At 44.9% G+C, this 19,621-nt stretch overlaps 1 protein-coding gene across 2 annotated transcripts in view; it reads left to right on the plus strand.

Moving 5' to 3' along the window:
- LOC115463583 (dynamin-1-like protein) overlaps positions 1-3,114 on the plus strand; it is a 165,130-nt gene extending 162,016 nt beyond the window's left edge. For both annotated transcript variants that reach the window (XM_030194236.1, XM_030194237.1), the window contains exons 14-18: positions 689-787; positions 1,557-1,700; positions 1,903-2,012; positions 2,582-2,741; positions 3,026-3,114. In XM_030194236.1, the coding sequence (XP_030050096.1) occupies positions 689-787; positions 1,557-1,700; positions 1,903-2,012; positions 2,582-2,741; positions 3,026-3,082 (570 nt within the window). In that variant the 3' untranslated portion in view covers positions 3,083-3,114. The remainder of the gene's footprint in view (positions 1-688; positions 788-1,556; positions 1,701-1,902; positions 2,013-2,581; positions 2,742-3,025) is intronic.
- The last annotated feature ends 16,507 nt before the right edge of the window (positions 3,115-19,621 follow it).

Here is a 19,621-nt window from a genome sequence, read left to right on the forward strand (position 1 = left end):
TGGTTTATGCCAGGCAAAAAATGGTCTGTATTAGTAGCAGATCCTTTTCAAAAAGATAAGTTTAGTTGTTAAGCTTTTAAGCTATGCAAGTTTCATTATTAAAGATTAAGGGTAAAATATACATAAAAATGATAAAATACAAATCTGTACTTTGACCAATGAGGAGGCAGGTGAGTCATGAGCCGTGAGCTCATGTGAAGAGTCACCGCTGAGATCATTGGTATATAAGGTACTTAAATACAGCGCTGGGTGATTTTATGATTGCTTATACTTAAGTCCCCTCTTAAAGTTTTTTGTTGACAAATTAAAGTGTATTATTTGTCTCTCAGCAGTCCCTCTGGTTAGGAATTGTCGCTATGCTTATTAACGCAGAGGACTGTTTTCATTGCTCTCCTGTGCTACCTAAAGTACTTGTGGATTTCCATATCATGCAGGGTTAGAAAAACAGGTGTTGCTACATTTAGGTTGGGGTGGGGGGGGGGGGGGGGGGAAAGGGTAAAACAGTGCTTGTACTTGGCATTTTCAGATATACATGTGTTTTACCCACCCCATTCTGCTTCCTACACAGATAGTACTTTGGGTTATCTAATTTTCAAAGAGAATCTACCCAGGCAGTAAATGTGTCTGTGTACCTTGCAGTTATGCAGATTACTCTTAATTATCTCCAATATGCCTTTTTTCCCCACAGGTGCACAACTTAGTGGCTATTGAACTTGCGTATATCAACACAAAGCACCCAGACTTCAGCGATGCTGCACTCGTATCAGCATCTGTAAACAACGCGAAGGTGATTCTGAATGTCTGTCCCAGTATCATGGCATTGTGTCTTTTCCTCTGATTTTCTCCACCAGCCTGGACATAAAGGTCCCAGTCTCCACAGAGTGAGAGCAGTGCTGGATATGAGAAAGTAACATCCTCCAGCAGCTCCTCAACTGCCCCCAGCTCTGCTACTCTCCACTCTTCTCTTAGTAAAAGCAGATTTGAGCCCTGGGGGTTTATTAATGCCCCATGCTGCAGCTGCTGGAGGAATGGGTGAGAACTGAGCGTGCTTGCAGTGCCGGCATCAGTGGTTCCACTTGCTGCTGCTGACTACTGCCCTCTGCCTGACTTGGGGAACCATGAAAGCTACACAGTTGTGAATGGGCCTGGGCCAGCTCAGGCCTACCTGTAGCTGTGCCCTTCCTTCACAGTCCAGCATTAATGTCATCCTGTAAAGACTGGACATAACAAGATAAGCCAACATTCGTAATGTGACTCTGAAACTTATCTTGTATAAAAACAGAGGATGTGTCTCATGACCTTATTCCCACCACTTCCCCTTCTGAGTGTCACTCTTGTATATCTCTCACCTTTTCTTTACCCCCTGTACTCTCCTGCCTATTGTATCCTCTTCAGGGATCAGTGTATACCAATCCCTTTCTTTTACTCTAGTGTTTCTTCTCTTGGGCATCAGTGTTCATATCCCTTCCTTTGATTGTTTATAATGTTCCCTCCCCCACCAAAGCCTTGTTTCCACCTTAGATTCCTGAGGCTTCTTTCTCTTTTCTTCTCTCCAGGGAGATAGTTTGCCAGATGGAGTTCGGCGGTGGAAAACTGAGAAAGCAGAGGATCGTGTGATGGAGGAGAGGCCTCAAGTGGCACTTCAGAATTCAGCTTATAGTAGTCCCAGCAGGACTCATGCTGTAAACTTGCTAGACACAGTCAGTAGTTGTTCCTCAGTCTTTGAATATAGTGTCCAGGAGGTGTCATTATTACTTTCTCTTGTGTAAGGAAGAAAGGGTAATGGTGGATGTCTGATTTAGGTATCAGTTATATTCAAGATCCTGGAGAGTCTTACACTTAGTAATGTATCAGGCTGCATGCATGTTTCTGAAGATTGTGACTGTGCTCTCCATACTGCAGCCTGTACCAGTCGCACGGAAGCTGAGCCAGAAGGAGCAGCGAGACTGTGAAGTGATTCAGAGACTTATCAAATCATATTTTCTTATTGTCCGGAAGAACATCCAGGACAGGTATGGCGCCAAAGAGACATGCTTAAGCAAAAAAGTGCAGCATGGGCTATGCAGAGGTGGGTGTAAGTGTATGAAGGAAGGCACAGAAGCATTGTAGGTGTATCATGAGTGTATCATGGTCAAAAGTTAGACAAGAAGAAAGGTGTATGGTTAGGGATCAGAAAAGGGAGCTGAATGGGGACAGCTTAAGCCATGAGCTGGGTGAGGCACTGGCTCACGGTGCCCAAGGTAAAGAGTACTCAAATCTGCTGCTTCTGATGTTACTTCTTACCCCAGATTTGGAGGAGGGGGCAAAAGCAAAAGTTGGCTCAGGGTACCACAACCTCTTAGCTGACCCTGGAGCTAAATGTTAGCTATGGAGGTGCCTGATGGAGATGTATTAATAAATGTTGCATTGCTGTGCCTTTTATCTGTCTTGACTAGATTTTAAGTTCTAGGGACCAGGAACTGTCTCGTTACTGTAAAGTACTGCATAGACCTTGTAGCACTCTACAAATGATAATAATAATAGTTGGGAAGAGCTATCTCTTGGTTTCTTTGAGCTGGTATATGTCTGTATCTCTTCATAGTGTCCCTAAGACCATCATGCACTTCCTTGTCAATTTTGTGAAGGATCATTTGCAAAGTGAGCTTGTGGGGCAGCTGTACAAGACTCAGCTGCTGGATGACTTACTCACAGAGTCCCAGGATATGGCCCAGCAGCGCAATGAGGCCACCAACATGCTGAAGGTAAAAGAAGGAAAGGTAACATCAATCCTACAATTCCCAGTAAGGCCACCTCTCTCTGTTGGTGAGCTCATGGGAATAAGGCATTCTGGATAATACTACCTAGCATAATCTCTCTCTGTCAACAAATTCATAATAATGCTGAATTATGACTGAGTATTGCAGTGCAGTCTGTCTCAGTGTAGTGACTGAAATATGTGCCATAGCAATGAGACTGAGAAAATGGATTTGCATTAGGGTATTGGGGCATCACTACCTGTTCAGTTTGGTTTCTGGTTTCCTTGCAGGCATTACAGAAAGCCAGTCAGATCATCTCTGAGATCAGAGAGACACAGCTTTGGTGAAAGTGCTGCAGCTGGGAATGCCTCTTGGAATAAATCATGTGTACGTCATTTAGCGTACCTTGGACGAATGGCCCAGGCTTCAGTGGAAGTGACACTTTTTCCCTTTTAGTTGTCATTTGTCTTGGAACACATACCAGCACGTCTGCGACTTTCCCATCATGTCATGGACAATCTCATCATACTCCCCTCCTTTCATGAGCCTCTGCTGCCTGTCAAAAGCACATACTTCTCCCAAGAGCTTCCTCTTTCTTTCGTGTCCTGGATGATTCCATGTCACTTTCTTCCAAAAGACTGGAGTTGCTGTCATTATCCTGAACCAAGTTTGGAAGCACAGCTCTATATGCATAACCTGCTCCTCCAGGACAGTTAAGGAAATGCACTGGGTTTTTCTAGTTGGTCTAATGGATAATGAACTGGACCACAAGTGGTGAATGCTGTAAAAAAAAAAAAGTCACAGGATATTAAAAAAAAGTCACAAATGTTGTTTTCCAAATCTTTAACTCTCCTCCCCCCCCCCCCCAACCAAAAGAATCTAGAAGGACAATTCAAAACAAGGACTGAACTTATTTTGTATAGATAGAAGAAAGCAGCAGTGATGACATTTACATAGTACAAATTGGCAGATAATCACTAGTTGTGATCCATCCATTCTGCTTGATTGCCCCTACCTATCTTCCAGCTGTCTGCCATACAAGTCTGACCGCTTACACAGCTCTAGCTGTGGCCATCACACTTCCATATTTAGAGCTGTGTGAGTACACCAAGCTTGCACAACTAACAGCTGGAACATATAATTAGACAGAGCAGTGCAGGTAGGGGCAACCACTAGGCAGACTGGAGGAGCCAAACAATATACTTGGCCACTCTCTTGGGATAAATCACAGTTCTAAGGCATAATTCTTAATATATCATGGATCGTGCTGAATGAATGGTAGAGCATAGAAAGTCTTCTAAAATGCACACCCATTATTGAATTTGAGAAAGTAACTGGGGTGTTAATCTTCAGAGCTTCCAAATTCAAGCAGGATACTTCAGAGAAACATTGGAAACTTCGATAAAAAAGCCAATTTCTCCCTGCATAGCCCAAGGACTCTCTCAGCTCCATTGTCTTCCCAGGGACTAGTCTTCATTCTCTCTGGATACCAGTCATAGGAACTGGTGCTAGTGGCTGCCGAGCAACCCCAATATTGAGCAAGGTCTTTAATTGTGTCCAGATTAGAGTAATTTGCATTCTGTTCAGCACCCCCCAATCATTCTGAACAATTCACACCTACGATACCAGTGCACTCCTAATGGACATCAGGTAAGCAGAAGAGGGCATTATTGTACTAAGCAGATCTCTTGCATCTTCTCACAAACACAGAAGACATATTGGATCCCACCATAGATACATTCCACCCTCCCCAGGAAATTTTCTAGGAAATGGCAGCTCCCATGTCAGCAGTAGGGTGGGAACAATATCTGATCTGGAGAAAACCCTCATTCCAAGAGGTAAAGGACAAAACCCAGTGGATACCTACCATTTCTTCTTCCCCCTTGAAGCTGTTGCAATTGTTTCTTCTGTTCTTAGAGAAAGTGGACAGATTCACAGAGAAGTGGTTTATAATGTCTTTAAATAAATAAATAAAATAAACTGGACTACATGTCCCTGCATGCACTGTGGCTCTGCATGTCCCTTTAGAGATTAAGGTAAATGGTCACCCTACCTTTTATCACCACTGAGTGCTGTCTTCGCTGTGAAGGCTGATAATTATGGTACACTCTATGTCTATGCTTCTCTTTCTTATTTGTGTTTTCAGATGTCAACTATTTTCAATGTCCTCTCTGCTTTCCTGGCTTTTGCCCTATATCATGCTGTTCACTAGTAGATAAACTAATTTGCCGCCATATCAGTGCTCCAAATTCATATTTTGCAGCAAAATAATGGTGATGCAAGTGCCAAAGTAACAGCCTTTGAGGGGAATCTTGGGGGTACAATCTGACAGTCCTTGAGCATAAGCCCTTTTTCTGCATTGATGTAGGTTCTTTGGATAAAATCTGCATGCCCACAAATTAAGAGTATGCACAGACTCGGGAGCTGCATCACTGCCTGTGTATGGAGCAAGAGCCAAACATAAGCTAAGAAGCTGGCCTCCAGTGTGTTACTCCAGCTTCCTGTAATGCCTTTGCTGTCATTTTTCTGATGTCTTGTTTCTTGTGACTTGGCAGTTTCCTCCTACACCTCTAGGCTTCCACTTCAATCAGAAACTAACTCTGCTGGGTTGTGCTATCATAAGACTTCATTTGCTGCTACCCAGCTTCTTCTCCCTTCCTGTTGGGTAACCCTCTACCTAGCCCTAACACAATAATGTAACCCTCCCAAGTCCAGTCATTAGATGTTTCCTTTGAGCAATGTCTGGCCCATTGCACACTGCCTCCACAACATTTCCAGTTGGATCAAGGAGTAGATCTGCCTTGAAAATCAAACCCAGCTGTTTTGCATGACTAGGCTAACCCTCTGCTTTGGTGTATTTATTGTTGTAATAGATAGGAGGTCCTGTCATTGTTCCAGGCTTCAGACAGCACATCCTCTACTCATGTGAGAGCCCATCATGTGACTACCTTCACACGCTTCAGGACTGCTGCCCTGTATGACATAATCCTTTTGACAGATTTTACCTTTTAATTTGCATAATGGGAGAATGAGACTGTTTGGCCCTATGGCGCTGCGTAACCCTAGTAGCCCTCTAGAAATGTTAAGTAGTAGTAGCTCTTGAGTGGTGGAAGTGGGTGGCCTAGGCTATTGTAATGACAACTGGACAGGGTTGGTAAGCTGCTGGAGTCTTATAAGGAAAGCCATGCTGAGTCAAACCAAGGTCCATAGAGCCCAGCATCCTGTCTTTCAGGCTCATAAATACCCGGTAAATCCCAAAAAGTAGATCTGTTTGCCATAGGTCATTTTCAGGGATGAACAGTGGCTCTCCTAAGTCTACTTGACTAATAATGTTTATGCCACAGTTCACATGCTTTGTGTGTTCAATTAGAACATGTATACCCTGGAGGAAAGGAGAAACAGGGGTGATATGATACAGACGTTCAAATATTTGAAAAGTATTAATCCGCAAACGAACCTTTTCCGGAGATGGGAAGGCGTTACAACTAGAGGATATGAAATGAGATTGAAGTGGGGGCAGACTCAAGAAAAATGACAGGAAGTATTTTTTCACTGAGAGAGTGTTGGATACTTGGAATGCCCTCCCGCGGGAGGTGGTGGAGATGAAAACAGTAATGGAATTCAAAATGAGTGGGATAAACATAAAGGAATCCTGTTCAGAAGGAATGGATCCTCAGAAGCTTAGTGGAGATTGGGTGGCAGTACCGGTGTTGGGAGGCGGGGCTAGTGCTGGGCAGACTTCTACGGTCTGTGCTGTGAAAATGGCAGATACAAATCAAGGTCAGGTATACACAAAAGTAGCACAATAAAGGTGTATTTTCAAAACACTTAGATTTACAAAGTTACACAGTAACCTATGGAACTTTGTAAGTCGGAGTGTTTTGAAAATGAGCCCCATGGTGTTTCTTCTCTAATGCCAAACTAATAAACAAGGTTGGGGTCAATATTCAGCTGTTGGAGGTGAGCATTTTTGCTCACCGCCGACTGTGTTCTCAGATTTTCAATGCTGGGTTCTGTGTGGGTTCCGGCTTTGAATATCCGGTTATTTTTAAGCCGGTTAAAACATAGCCCCTTAAGCTGATATTCAGCACTTATGTGGCCTGGTTTACTGCATAAAAATAGGACAGACTTTTATGCAGTCCCACTTATGCGGTAAACGTGGCTGCTTAAGGGCTGGCTATGGTGGGGGCATTCTGGGGGCAGAGTCAGAACTTGGTCGCTTAAGTTCTGACTCTGCCCCCAGAATGCCCCCAACATAGCCAACTTTTTCAGTGCTAACCACGATATTCAGTGGCAGGGAGAGCACTAGTGGTTCCTGTTATCTTGGTGGCTAGGCTAAGGAATGACATTACCAATGTAGGATGACTGATAATTTGCCAGTGGTCCCTTTCTGGTGTAGGGTTACATAAACAACTCAACCTCTTGGTTGTGCTATTTAAATTGTGTTTTTAGGCTGCTTGTATCTCCTCCCAAATTAGCATAAACCAGCCATTCTCTACTGGAAGGAGTAAAAGAAACTAAAACTACAGGATAATGAGAGAGGCGATTTTTGGGAAAAGGCAATTCTTTATTCTTTTTTATTAAGAGTAAGTTACAATCACAAATGCTAGTTTCTCATTAGGGGGGGGGGGGGTGCAGAGGACCCAAACATGTGGTCTAACTCTGCTTCTCTCCCCAAAGTAATGCTCTGATACTGCTGTTTTTATACCCCTTTGTGTTAAGCAAGGCCTGAGCACTTATCTTCCAGAGAAATATTGTGTTTTCTGTTCTCACCATCTATCCCCATGTCACTAAATCACATTCTCCTGTCCATCTATAACTGCACCATTCCCAGGCATAGGAATGCCTTATCAGATCATAAGTCCTTGGGCCTCACGATTTACTCTGCTCTAGGGTGGACAACTTAAGTTTATAGTGTTTACTTAGGTGCTAGCAGACCATGAGCTTAGATTCAGTGAAAAGGTCAACTGAGAGAGATACTCAAGGCCTGTTTTTACAGGTCTTAATCATGGTTCATATTTCATAGTTCATAACTAGCACTATAGAAATGATAATAATAATACCCACAATATACAATTGATATCTTTTATGAAATGGGTTAATGCATTTCAGAATGTGCCAGAGATAGTAAGGAAGAGAGATTGGAGTGGATCAAATACTATATGACAAGTAATGCAAGCAGAATAATCCATGGACTTTTACATTACTCTTGTACTCTAGAAGACAAGAATGTGTTTTTTTATAATACAAGGAAAAGATTTAATTTTACAGAAACACTTCTGCATTGCATCAGACTTCTATCCTAAAAATTACAAAATACACCCAGTTACCATACATAATGTGTGTGTATAAGAAAATGTAGAACAAAGTCTTGTAGCTAGTGTGTTTTAGCTACCCACTAACCATCTTCAAGATATTATCTCTATATATAAAAGGCAACTCCAACGTTCTATGAAGCTTCCAACCGGAACTTTGAAGCGGGCGAGATATCCGGTTTGGCCAAGAGTGTGTGCCCCGCCCTCGCGTCACAACGTGATGACGACGAGGGCGGAGCAAACACTCCACAAAACGCCATCTCCCCCTGCCCCTCGCTGGCCATTTTTCACATGCACACCGCATCGCGGAGCGCCAACGACAGCAGCGGACAGGTCCCTGGAGGGGGGGTTGGGGTACAGCTGGATCCCTGGCCATGGGTGGCTGCAGGGGGGGCCGGGGGATGGAGCGACAGCAGCGGACAGGTGCCTGCCTGCAGGGGGGTTAGGGGACAGCTGGGTCCCTGGCCATGGGTGCCTGCAGGGGGAGCCGGGGAACAGGACGGTCGCTGGACACAAAAACCTTGCTAGCGCCCGTTTCATCTCTCAAAGAAACAGGCCTTTTTTGCTAGTTTCAAAATAATTTGTGCCTCAGAAGTCCCCAGTGAAATTCTGGACAGAAAGGTGAAATTAGATCTTACCTGCTAATTTTCTTTCCTCTAGACCCTCCAGACCGGTCAAGACGCGTGGGTTATGTCCTCCTACCAGCAGAGGGAGACTGAGAAAACACTAAGCTTTTGAAGCCTGTATATATAACCTGTGCAGAACCTCCACTAGCCAGTATAACCCTGACAAAGCAGAGAAACAAAAAACACTAACAACAACTAGCAACCCTGTACGTGGTCACAGTAAACTGCAAAAACAAGAAACATCTTCCGCTTGCTCTTACGGAAACATGTTCCTTTGCCTTTGATAAAACAGTTGGGCTTCTACAGGTGGACTAACAAAGAAGAGCCCCGCCTGTCCCAGACTCCTATCACAAAACAGAAATAAACAGAGTCTGCAATTAGAGAAAAAACAATCTACAGAAGCCAAGAATTATCCAACAAACACACCTCCTGGCCTCCAATACAGACAGGGCGGGCTCTTGACCGGTCTGGAGGGTCTAGAGGAAAGAAAATTAGCAGGTAAGATCTAATTTCACCTTCCTCAGCGACCCTCCAGACCGGTCAAGACGCGTGGGATGTACCAGAGCAGTAACTAACTTACGGGAGGGACCTACAAAGGCCAGAGGTCAAAACTGCTGCCCCAAAGCGCACCTTGTCCTTTGCATGCACAGGAATCCTATAATGCTTCACAAAGGAATGCAACGAAAACCAAACCGCAGCCCGACAAATATCTAACGGAGAAATCATACTATTCTCCGCCCACGAGGCTGCCATTCCCCTAGTGGAATGAGCAGACCAGCCCCTAGGCACCACAGGACCCTTCACCAAGTAAGCAGATGAAACCGCCTCCTTCAACCACCGTGCTATGGTCACCTTAGGAGCCGCTGCACCCTTCTTTGGGCCAGCATGAAGAACGAACAAACGGTCAGAGGCTCTGAAGTCCTGAGTTCCAGAGAGATAATAACTCAAAACTCTCCTGACATCCAGCTTAGCAATACCACGCTGCTTCGAATCTCCAGCCATATCACCCAACACTGGCAGAGAGATGATCTGATTAACATGGAACTCGGAAACCACCTTGGGCAAAAAAGGAAAGCACCGTCCGCAACGAAACCTTTCCCTCAGAAAGGACAAAAATGGTTCCCTACAAGACAAAGCCTGAAGCTCTGAAACCCTCCGTGCTGAAGTAATCGCCACCAACAAGACCGTCTTTAAAGATAAATCCTTACAAGATGCCGATACCAGAGGCCCGATCAAAGCATCCAAAACTAGCTTCAAATCCCACGGAGGCACCATCCGTCACTGAGGCGGACGCAGCAACTTAACACCCTTCAAAAAACGCACTACCTCAGGCACAGAAGCGAAGGACTTTCACTGAAGCTTCCCACGAAAACATGACAAAGCTGCCACCTGAATCTTCAGTGTAGATAAGGCCAGACCCCTATCAACACCATCGTGCAAAAATTCCAAAACTTCCGCCACCGAAGAGCGACACGGCCGAACTCGATGGTCTTCACACCAGTGCTCAAAGATTCTCCAAACCCGGACATACGCCAAGGAAGTGGATCGTCTACGGGAACTCAACATCGTAGCAAAGCCACTGGACGAAAGCCCCCTCTTCAACTTGTGCCGCTCAAGAGCCAAGCCGTAAGCGAAAACCGAGCCGGATCCGGCATGATTATCGGGCCTTGACACAGAACTGATCCCAACAAAGGCAGGGCCGCCGCCCCTGCCAACCGCACCAGGTCTCCGTACCATGGTCAACGCTGCCAATCCGGAGCCACCAGAATCACCCGACCGGAGTGAAGTTTGATGCGCTATATTACTTGACCGACTAACAGCCACGGAGGAAACACATACAGCCACTCCCGAGGCCAAGGCAACAGAAGAGCGTCGATTCCCTCTGCTCGAGGGTCTCTTCAGTGACTGAAAAAAAAAAAATCTCTGAACTTGCACATAGCGAGCCGTTGCCCTAAGATCTATCACCGAAAGTCCCCAGACCGACACAACTCACTGGAACACTGACCGAAGAAAAGACCACTCTCTGGGATCTAGAGTGTGCCTGCTGAGATAATCTGCATCTATGTGACCTACCCCGGCCACATGCGCTGCCAAGAGAGCCTGAAGATGAGTTCAACTGCACTGCCAAGGCTCTTCGTCCCCCCTTGACGGTTGACATACGCTACTGCCATGGCGTTGTCGCAGAGCACTCGGACTGCCTTGTGGCGAACCACCGACGGCAAGGCCTGGAGCGCCACTCGAATGGCCCGAGTTTCCAGCCGGTTGATGGACCATTCTGCTTCTGCCCGAGACCAGCGGCCTTGAGCTACCTGACCGAGAAATATGCCCCACAATCTTGCAGACTGGCATCCGTGACCATTACCAGCCCCTGTGGGGACTCCAACGGCATTCCTTTTCCCAAATTGCGCGGGTTGAGCCACCAGCGGAGACTGAGATGAGGGACCACCAACAGCGGACAACACATCTCCAAGTCCTGCGACAGAGGGGACCAACGACTGAGCAGAGCTGACTGTACCTGACGCATGTGCGCCCTGGCCCACGGAACTACCTCTATGGTCGCCGCCATCAGGCCCAGGACCTGACGATAAGTACGGGCCGTCGGCGCGTTCTCTGCAAGGAACCGACAAATCGGACCCTGTAACTTGGAACCAAAAGGCCGCACGAAGGAAAGTGAAGATAAGCTTCCGTCAAATCCAGGGAAGTGAGAAACTCTCCTTTCCGGACCGCACCAGTGACCGACCGCAACGTCTCCATCCGAAAAGAGGGCACCTTGAGTGCCGCATTGACCCTTTTGAGATCTAAAATGGGACGAAAAGTGTCCTCTTTCTTGTGGACCACAAAATAGATCAAATAGCACCCTGAGCGTTGCTGATCTGAAGGAACAGGAACCACGGCTCCCAACGCGAGCAGCCACCGCAGAGTGTCCCTCACTGCTGCCCTCTTGCTCCAAGACTGACAGAGGGATTCTAGAAACACTTTGGGAGAACAGCTTTCGAATTCCAGCGCATATCCACCTCGAAACACCTCGAGAACCCACTGATCTGACCTGATTTGGGCCCAGCTCTGGTAAAACAGACTCAGCCGAGCCCCAACATGCACCAGAGCCTGAGCCCACACACCTTCATTGGGAATTGCGGCCTGAATACTAACCTCCCGTGGAAAAGCCACGCCCTCCGCGACGACTCTCACGAAAGAACTGTGTGCGCTGGAAAAACCGACCCCTAGAGGTCCTACTACTACTATTAAACATTTCTATAGTGCTACTAGACTTACGCAGCGCTGTACAAATTAACATGAAAAGACAGTCCCTGCTCAACAGAGCTTACAATCTAAATTGGACAGACGAACAGACAGCTAGGGGTAGGTCCCACTCGATCTGCCCGGCCTATACCGCTGAGCCTCCCTAAACCGTCCCCGAGGAACTAGTTCTGGCCCCTGCCTTGAACCGAAAATCTGGAAGCCATAGAACCTTGGTATCACTAAGACCTCACACTAACTTGTCCAAATCTTCTCCAAAGAGCATAGCTCCCTTAAGTGGCAGAGACCCACAACCATAGCCATATTTTTTGTCTGAAGTACGCAACAAATCATAAAAGCCTCAGACAAAAAGGATGAACCCATGTCCAAGTTGGCTAACTCCTGACCAACATCTACCGAATCATCCAGGAGCTTCTCGGCCCAATGAAAACATGCCCGAGCTACCAGAACCCCACAAACCGAGGCCTGCAGGGCTAGAGCCGACAAAACAAAACTACGCTAGAGAAAAGATCCCAACCTCCTAACCTGAGGATCACGGAGGGCCATTCCTCCATCAACCAGGATAGCCGTAGCTATAATTACTGCCGTCACTACTGCATCTACCGTGGGAGCCTTAAAGGAATCCCTATCGTCCTGAGGGAGGGGATAAAGCCTCGCCATTGCCTTTGCCACCTTACACGGCAAATCCCATTCCTGTCAAACCATCTCCCGGAGATCCTTGTTCATAGGGAAGGATCACGCCTGACGCTGAATGCCCTTCACCAACGGATCTTGGACAGTTTCCCCCAAAGCCACCTCAGGACCAAACTGAAGGGTGGATGACACCTGATCTGCGAGTTCTGACAGCTCATCTCTATGGAAAATCCGCACTACTGAAGGATCCTCTCCAGGAATCCAACAATCCTGCTCCTGAGAGCCATCAATTCCATCTGACTCCCCCAGATCACTAAGTGCAGCTTCTGCAGCTACAGGAGAAAAACATTGCCTGTCCTCTGACCACTCTAACCGTGGTCTCTCAGCCAAGATGGAAACAGCCCCCTCTTCCAATTGGGGTGGGGGGGGGGGTCCCGATCTCCAGGCCTGATACCGCGTCCAGACAAAATCTGGAGGAAAGCCCACCATTCCTAGACCGTCATTAGGCCCTTTTGTGCCAAAAACGGAGGCCGCAGGCCCAAAAACAGCTGGCTCCACGGGCCGCGTCGGACTCAAGATGGCGGCCGTTCCCGCCGAAACTGTTCCCGCTGACAGCGGCCCTGCCTACGCTCCCGCTGACCCGGAGACTCCCGACACCATTGATCCCTCCGCGGTCAAGACGGGGGGAGCCGCAGCCACCTTTATAGGCGCACCGCAAAGCTACACTGAGCGCCCGGCGCCTCTACCCCTCGTCACAAGCACGCGCGACATCGGAGGAGCTGGGCCGCCATAAACCACGAGGGAAGGGAAAAGCTGTTTCGCAAACGCGCCAAACCAAAAACTCACTCACACTGCAAAAGCACTGAAGAAAGCGCTGCTCCCTCGTTCCAGCAAGGAATCGAAACCCCCGTTTGGTCCGCTGAAAATAAAGAAATAAATGCCCTTAAAGGCACAGTACTCCAACTCTGGCAGCTGGAAATTGTAAGGCACTCAAGGCTACAATACTGAGACAGCAGCCGAGGCACAAAGCTGCCAAGCAAAACGAAATAGAATAACTGACCTTAAAGGCACAGTACTCTAATTCTGGCATCTGGAAATTGTAAGGCACTCAAGGCTACAATACTGAGAAAGCAGCCGAGGCACAAAGCTGGCAAGCAAAATGAAATAGAATAACTGACCTTAAAGGCACAGTACTCTAACTCTGGCATCTGGAAATTGTAAGGCACTCAAGGCTACAATACTGAGAAAGCAGCCGAGGCACAAAGCTGCCAAGCAAACAGAAATAGAGAGCAGCACAGGGGGAGGGACCCAAACATAGGTGTAACACCCCAGGGGGAAAAACTGGGCCCCACAGGACCCAGGGCCCCAAAGCACTTTTTTTTTTTTTTTTTTTTTTTACACACATGTAGAGGGTACTGCAACAGAATAAAGTTTGGAAGGAAAAAATCCTACGACCCAATGACAAACTACCTCACCAGACTATTGGAGACTGCACAGGCTGTCAACTGCTACCTCTGCTGAGACTGAGAAAATACTGGCTAGTGGAGGTTCTGCACAGGTTATATATACAGGCTTCAAAAGCTTAGTGTTTTCTCAGTCTCCCTCTGCTGGTAGGAGGACATAACCCACGCGTCTTGACCGGTCTGGAGGGTCGCTGAGGAATTGTGTATACAATTTTTCAGTTCAAGCTGACATAGCGGAAAACAGAGATGAATTCCACACTATAATTAGGTGATATATGAGCAGCCAGTTGTTTAGAGATCTCATAGTGACTTCTGTGTTTGAAATATTCACCAGGAAATCACTTTGATTCATGGAAATACTCATGGCATTTCTACTATAAATGAAGTTTGCCTGATACTAAAAAGAAGTGTACATCTAATCATTTAAGGGTCACAGAGGAGTCATGGATTTGATATATTGCCTTTCTGTGGGTATAAGCAAAGTGTTTTTTCTGGCCCTAGTGGCCTCACAATCTAAGTTCCATTAGCAAAAAAAATAAAATAAGCCAAACATTATGTAACTGTTACATTACTATGGGGCTCATTTTCGAAAGAGAAAAACGTCCAAAAAGTCTCATAAAGCACCATTTGGACAGATTTCTTCTCAAAATGTCCAAATAGGTATTTTCGAAACCTGTTTTGTAGATACCTATGCATTTCATCTACAGTGCATCCAAATCAGAAGGGGGTATGTTGGGTGTTTCAAAGGTGGGATTATGGTGGGTTTAGGGTATCAAAATTACTAATCAGGGGATAACTCTTTTAATTCCAGAGTCACTTTTAATATCAACTACACAAAGACTCCAGTATTTTTTCTTTATCACAAAAACATTTTATTATATTGCAATGCCCGCTAACCTCACTAGCACTGCTGCCTACTATTAAAACCTCACACATTCACTCCTCCGCTCACCTTGCACACCTGTATTTAATTTAAATACAAAACAGTTGATTTTACATTTTAAACTGCATACTTATACTGTTAGGGTATGCCTAACACTTGGACGTTTTACAGCCATAATGGAACAAAACCAAAATGTCTAGGATGACAACTTCAACATTTTGGTGTAGGCCTTTTTTTCTAACGAATAAGACACAAAAGGTGCCCTAAATGACCACTGGAGGGATTTGGGGATGACCCCCCCCCCCTTTACTCCCCCAGTGGTCACTGACACCCCTCCCTCCCCTAAAAATGTGAATAAAAAATAGTACTCATTAGCCTGTATGACAGGTCCATTAGAGCAACATGCAGGTCCCTGAAGTAGTGTAGTGATAGGTGCAGTGCACTGTAGACAGGTGACCCAGGCCCATACCTTCTCCTACCTCTTAAACTTGTGATGGAAAGTGTGTGCCCTCCAAACCTCAGCAGAAACCCACTGTGCCTACATATAGGTGCCCCTTTCACCCATAATGTCTACTGTAGTGATGTATAGTTGGGGGTAGTAGGTTTTGGAGGGCTCAGCAGACAAGGGAACAACTGTGAGATATGCACCTGACAGTATTTATATGAAGCCCACAGCAGTTCCCCCTAGGGTGCCCAATTGCTCTCCTGGGATGTCTGGGGGACCAATCTGCTCAAAATACTGGCCCCTCTAACATCCCAATGGCTTGATTTTGTGCGTTTTTAACTTGTGTGGGGTTTTTTAATGGTCTAAATGACCTTGTTCAAAGTGGTATTTTGAAAAAAAAAAAGTTTTTCTTTTTTCGAAAATGAGTATATTTCCTATTCGAATTTGGTACATTTAGCGCAAAATGTCCAAAGTCACTATGGAAATGCCCCTCTATATGTAATTCTGTAAAAGACAAAGCACATGTTGCACTGAATTTACCTTCATTAAGGATTCATCCCTTTCCTTAAGCAACTACTTAAACCAGCTCACTAGGGGGGGGGGGGGGGGGGGGGGGCCTTTTACTAAGCTGCATTAGGTGCTAATGCGTACATAACATTATAAAAAATGGCCTAAAGTGGGACTTGCTGTAGTGTTCCATGTTAGTTCTGCCATCTATGCACACTAAACATTTCTTTCTCAGGAGCATGTCATGGGTGGAGAATGGGTATGGATACACTATCTAGACAGCGCTCTGACATCACCAGCATGCTAAATGATTAGCGCATCCATAACAGAGGCGCAGTTAGTGCCTCCTAAATAGGAGGTGGTAAGTACTCCTGTTGCCATTTTTTTTAAATGGTCGTGAGCTAATGCTAATATTAGCACACAACCAGGAATAAAACCAATAGGGAAAAGCCCTTTTTGATGGCTGTGCTAGAAATGGACTTAGCACATGCATAAAGAACTTGCTAAGTCCAGTTTTTGGTACAGCTTAGTAACTCGGCCCCTAGGTAAAGAATCTTCTTTCAGATTTTTTTTTTTTTAACATTTCTTATATACCACCTGCAAGCCCACGGGCTATTGAAGTGATGTACGTTCAGATACAGTAGGCATTTTTCTGTCCCTGGAAGGCTTACAATCCGAGTTTCTACTTGAGACAATGGAGAGTTCAGTGACTTGTCCAAGATCACAAGGAGTCCCAGTGGGATTTGAACTGGGATTCCCTGTTTTTCAGACCACTGCTCTAACCATTAGGCTACTCCTCCACTCCTTAAAATTTCCTGTATAAACAACATTATTTTTATCTTTTCCACCTGATTCCCAAGCTGCACCTTTGGTAGCTCACAACATGGCCCTCTCTTGTCTTTATTCAGATTTTTTTTAGCTTCGTACACACAAAATTGTATCCACAAACTAAACAAATCAAACTACCACTAAATGCCAAATTCAGCTTCTTACTAAATGTTTGGCTTATGAATTTATGCTGGACATTATAGTTTGTCTATATAAAGGCTAAAATGCACTTCTGCTACATCTTTATTATATTTTGATAAATGTTGAAGTAAGACATTGCATGAAAAGGAGTTTACATTCTGTCTGGTTTATTTCATAAGAATGTTTGCAGATGAATTGTTGTAATGGGTCCCATGACCCTGTTTGCATTAATGGGAAACTGTTTTTAACTCAGGGGTTCTCAACCCAGTCCTAGTCAGTCAGATTTTCAGGATATCCACAAAGAATATGCATGAGATAAATTTGTACACACTGCTTCCATTCTATGCAAATGTATCTTATGCATATTCATTATAAGTAGCATTAAAACCTGACTAGTTGAGTGTGTTTTGAGGACTGGGTTGAAAACCCTGCTCTACCATGAAATCTCCCATAGCCTTTCTTGATGTGCTGTCAAGTTTATCAGATGACACTCTCCCATAAGTAACCTGCTGTACACCGCCTTGGGTGAATCTCTTCATAAAGGCGGTTAATAAATCCCAATAAATAAATAAAGTCGCAATCCATGTCTTGTGTTCCCACTGTTCAATGGAATAGATCCCTTCTTATAGTGGAATTTCCCATTGTTCCAGTAGAGGAGGATGAGGGTGAAGCAAAGTAGTAATTGTTTCCTCAATCTGACAACCTTACAGTGACAGCTCCAGCACTTCTGATCAGCAGTTCAACTTGATATCACATACTGTACGAAACAACTCACATTCAGGGAACCTGACAAACCTGCTGTGAAAATTAGAAAGAGTAAAACACTCAAAAGGTATTAAAATAAAACTGAATTCTGCTGCTTTTTATGAATGAGGATGAAAAACTGGCACATAGGAAGGCAACCACAATGCCTGAAAAGCTCCTATACAGTAACATCCTTGGGAAGTTCTTACACTGATTCAATAAAAAGATATTTCACTGTCTGCAAAGAACTCAATAACAGCAAATTTAAGAACACAACCCAGCAATTAGCCACGAGAATGTAAGACCTGACCATCATCACAAAATGAGAGAAGAAAAAAAAATAGTAAACCAAACCCTTAGAACCAGGGCTGTAGCAAGATATGTATGGTATTGCAGCTGCACAGGGCATAAGGGAGCTGTGTGTGTGTGTGTGGGGGGGTAATTGTACCCTGTTCATTTCCTTCTCTGCTTAGCTGCTACACAGCAGGCAGGATGGCAGCGCTACAGGGCCTGTTGCACAGGGTGTGTTTATGGCTCAGGACCTGCTTAGAAGAAACTAAGATTCTAAAGGAGAAGATTGTGAGCTTTCTAGAATCAAGTGGACTGCAGAACCCAAGGTAGCATGGTATTACTAGAAGCAGGTCTTGTCAGACAAATCTGATTCATTTCTTTGGGTGACCAACAATTAGATTTAGGGGGAGCACTAGATTGGATATACTTAGACTTTAACAAAGCAGTGGAGGAGTAGCCTAGTGGTAAATGCAGCGGACTTTGATCCTGCAGAACGGGGCTAGATTCCCACTGCAGCTCCTGACTCTGGGCAAGTCACTTAACCCTACATTGCTCCAGGTTCAAATAAGTACCTATACATACTATGTAAACCACTTTGAATGTAGTTGCAAAAACCACAGAAAGGCAGTATATCAAGTCCCATTTCCCTCTGACACAGTTCTACACTGCCAACTGGGAAACTAAGTGCCCTCAGTATGGGCCTTAAAGTGACTGGGTTACAAACTGGTTAAATGGAAGGAAACAGAGGGTAGTAAGAAATGGAGTCTGATCTGAGGAAAAGGATTTTATTAGTGGTGTGCTGGAGGAATCGGACCTTGGGCCAGCTATTTCTAACATCTTTGTAAAAGGAATATTGCAGAAGGACTGTCTGGTAAGGTTGGCCTCTTTGCGAATGATACCCCAGAGGGTGTGGATAGCATGAGGGATCTAATGAAGCTTGAAGAAAGGTCCAGAAACTGGCAACTAAGATTCAGTACTAAAAAATGCAGGGTCATGCACTTAGGCTGCAAAAATCCAAGGGGGTGAAGTACTTCTTATACGAAAGAAGAGCTGTCTAGAATTTTGGAAGATGGACATGAGAAAATAACAATTAAATTTTGCATGTACTCTGTAGAAGTTGTTTACATTTGCAATGTGTGTATGGATGCCTGTTCTGGTGTATGCATGTGATAATATTTGAATAACTGTCTATATATTTATGGCTCTTATTTCTGAACATGTGGCATCATTAAAGGGCAGGCTTTTAAATGCCCAGCTGGGTATATATATGGTAATCTCATCTTTGTTAAATGTTTCAGACATATCCATGTACTTGCTCCCATTATATAACTGAATTCTATTATTCTGTCTCACTGTATTTTCAAATGTAAGCCACGTTGAACCTGAGTTTGCTTGGGATAGTGTGGGATATAAATGTAAAAAAAATAAATAATCCGTTATCCTCCACCTTACTGCTTATCCAACTAGATGGTACTGGCACAATGAAAGCAAGTTTGGTCCAGTGAAGACTAACTCAAAGTAACCTGTTCCTTAGCTGGGCCCTTGTATTACCACATTGAAAATGTGACCATACCATGCCTCTGTGGTTATGTTCCAGTGAAATGATTAACTGCCTATCTTGAAAGGATTATATAACCTTTGGATGCATGATTAGGGACACAAACATGCACGTATTTATTCAATATCACAATTCCTCATGTACAGCCAGAAATAACCTTTTAGGGTGGGTAGTGTTCATAATGACCTCATTTT

This window comes from Microcaecilia unicolor, chromosome 2 (assembly GCF_901765095.1).
Source record: "Microcaecilia unicolor chromosome 2, aMicUni1.1, whole genome shotgun sequence".
NCBI lineage: Eukaryota > Metazoa > Chordata > Amphibia > Gymnophiona > Siphonopidae > Microcaecilia > Microcaecilia unicolor.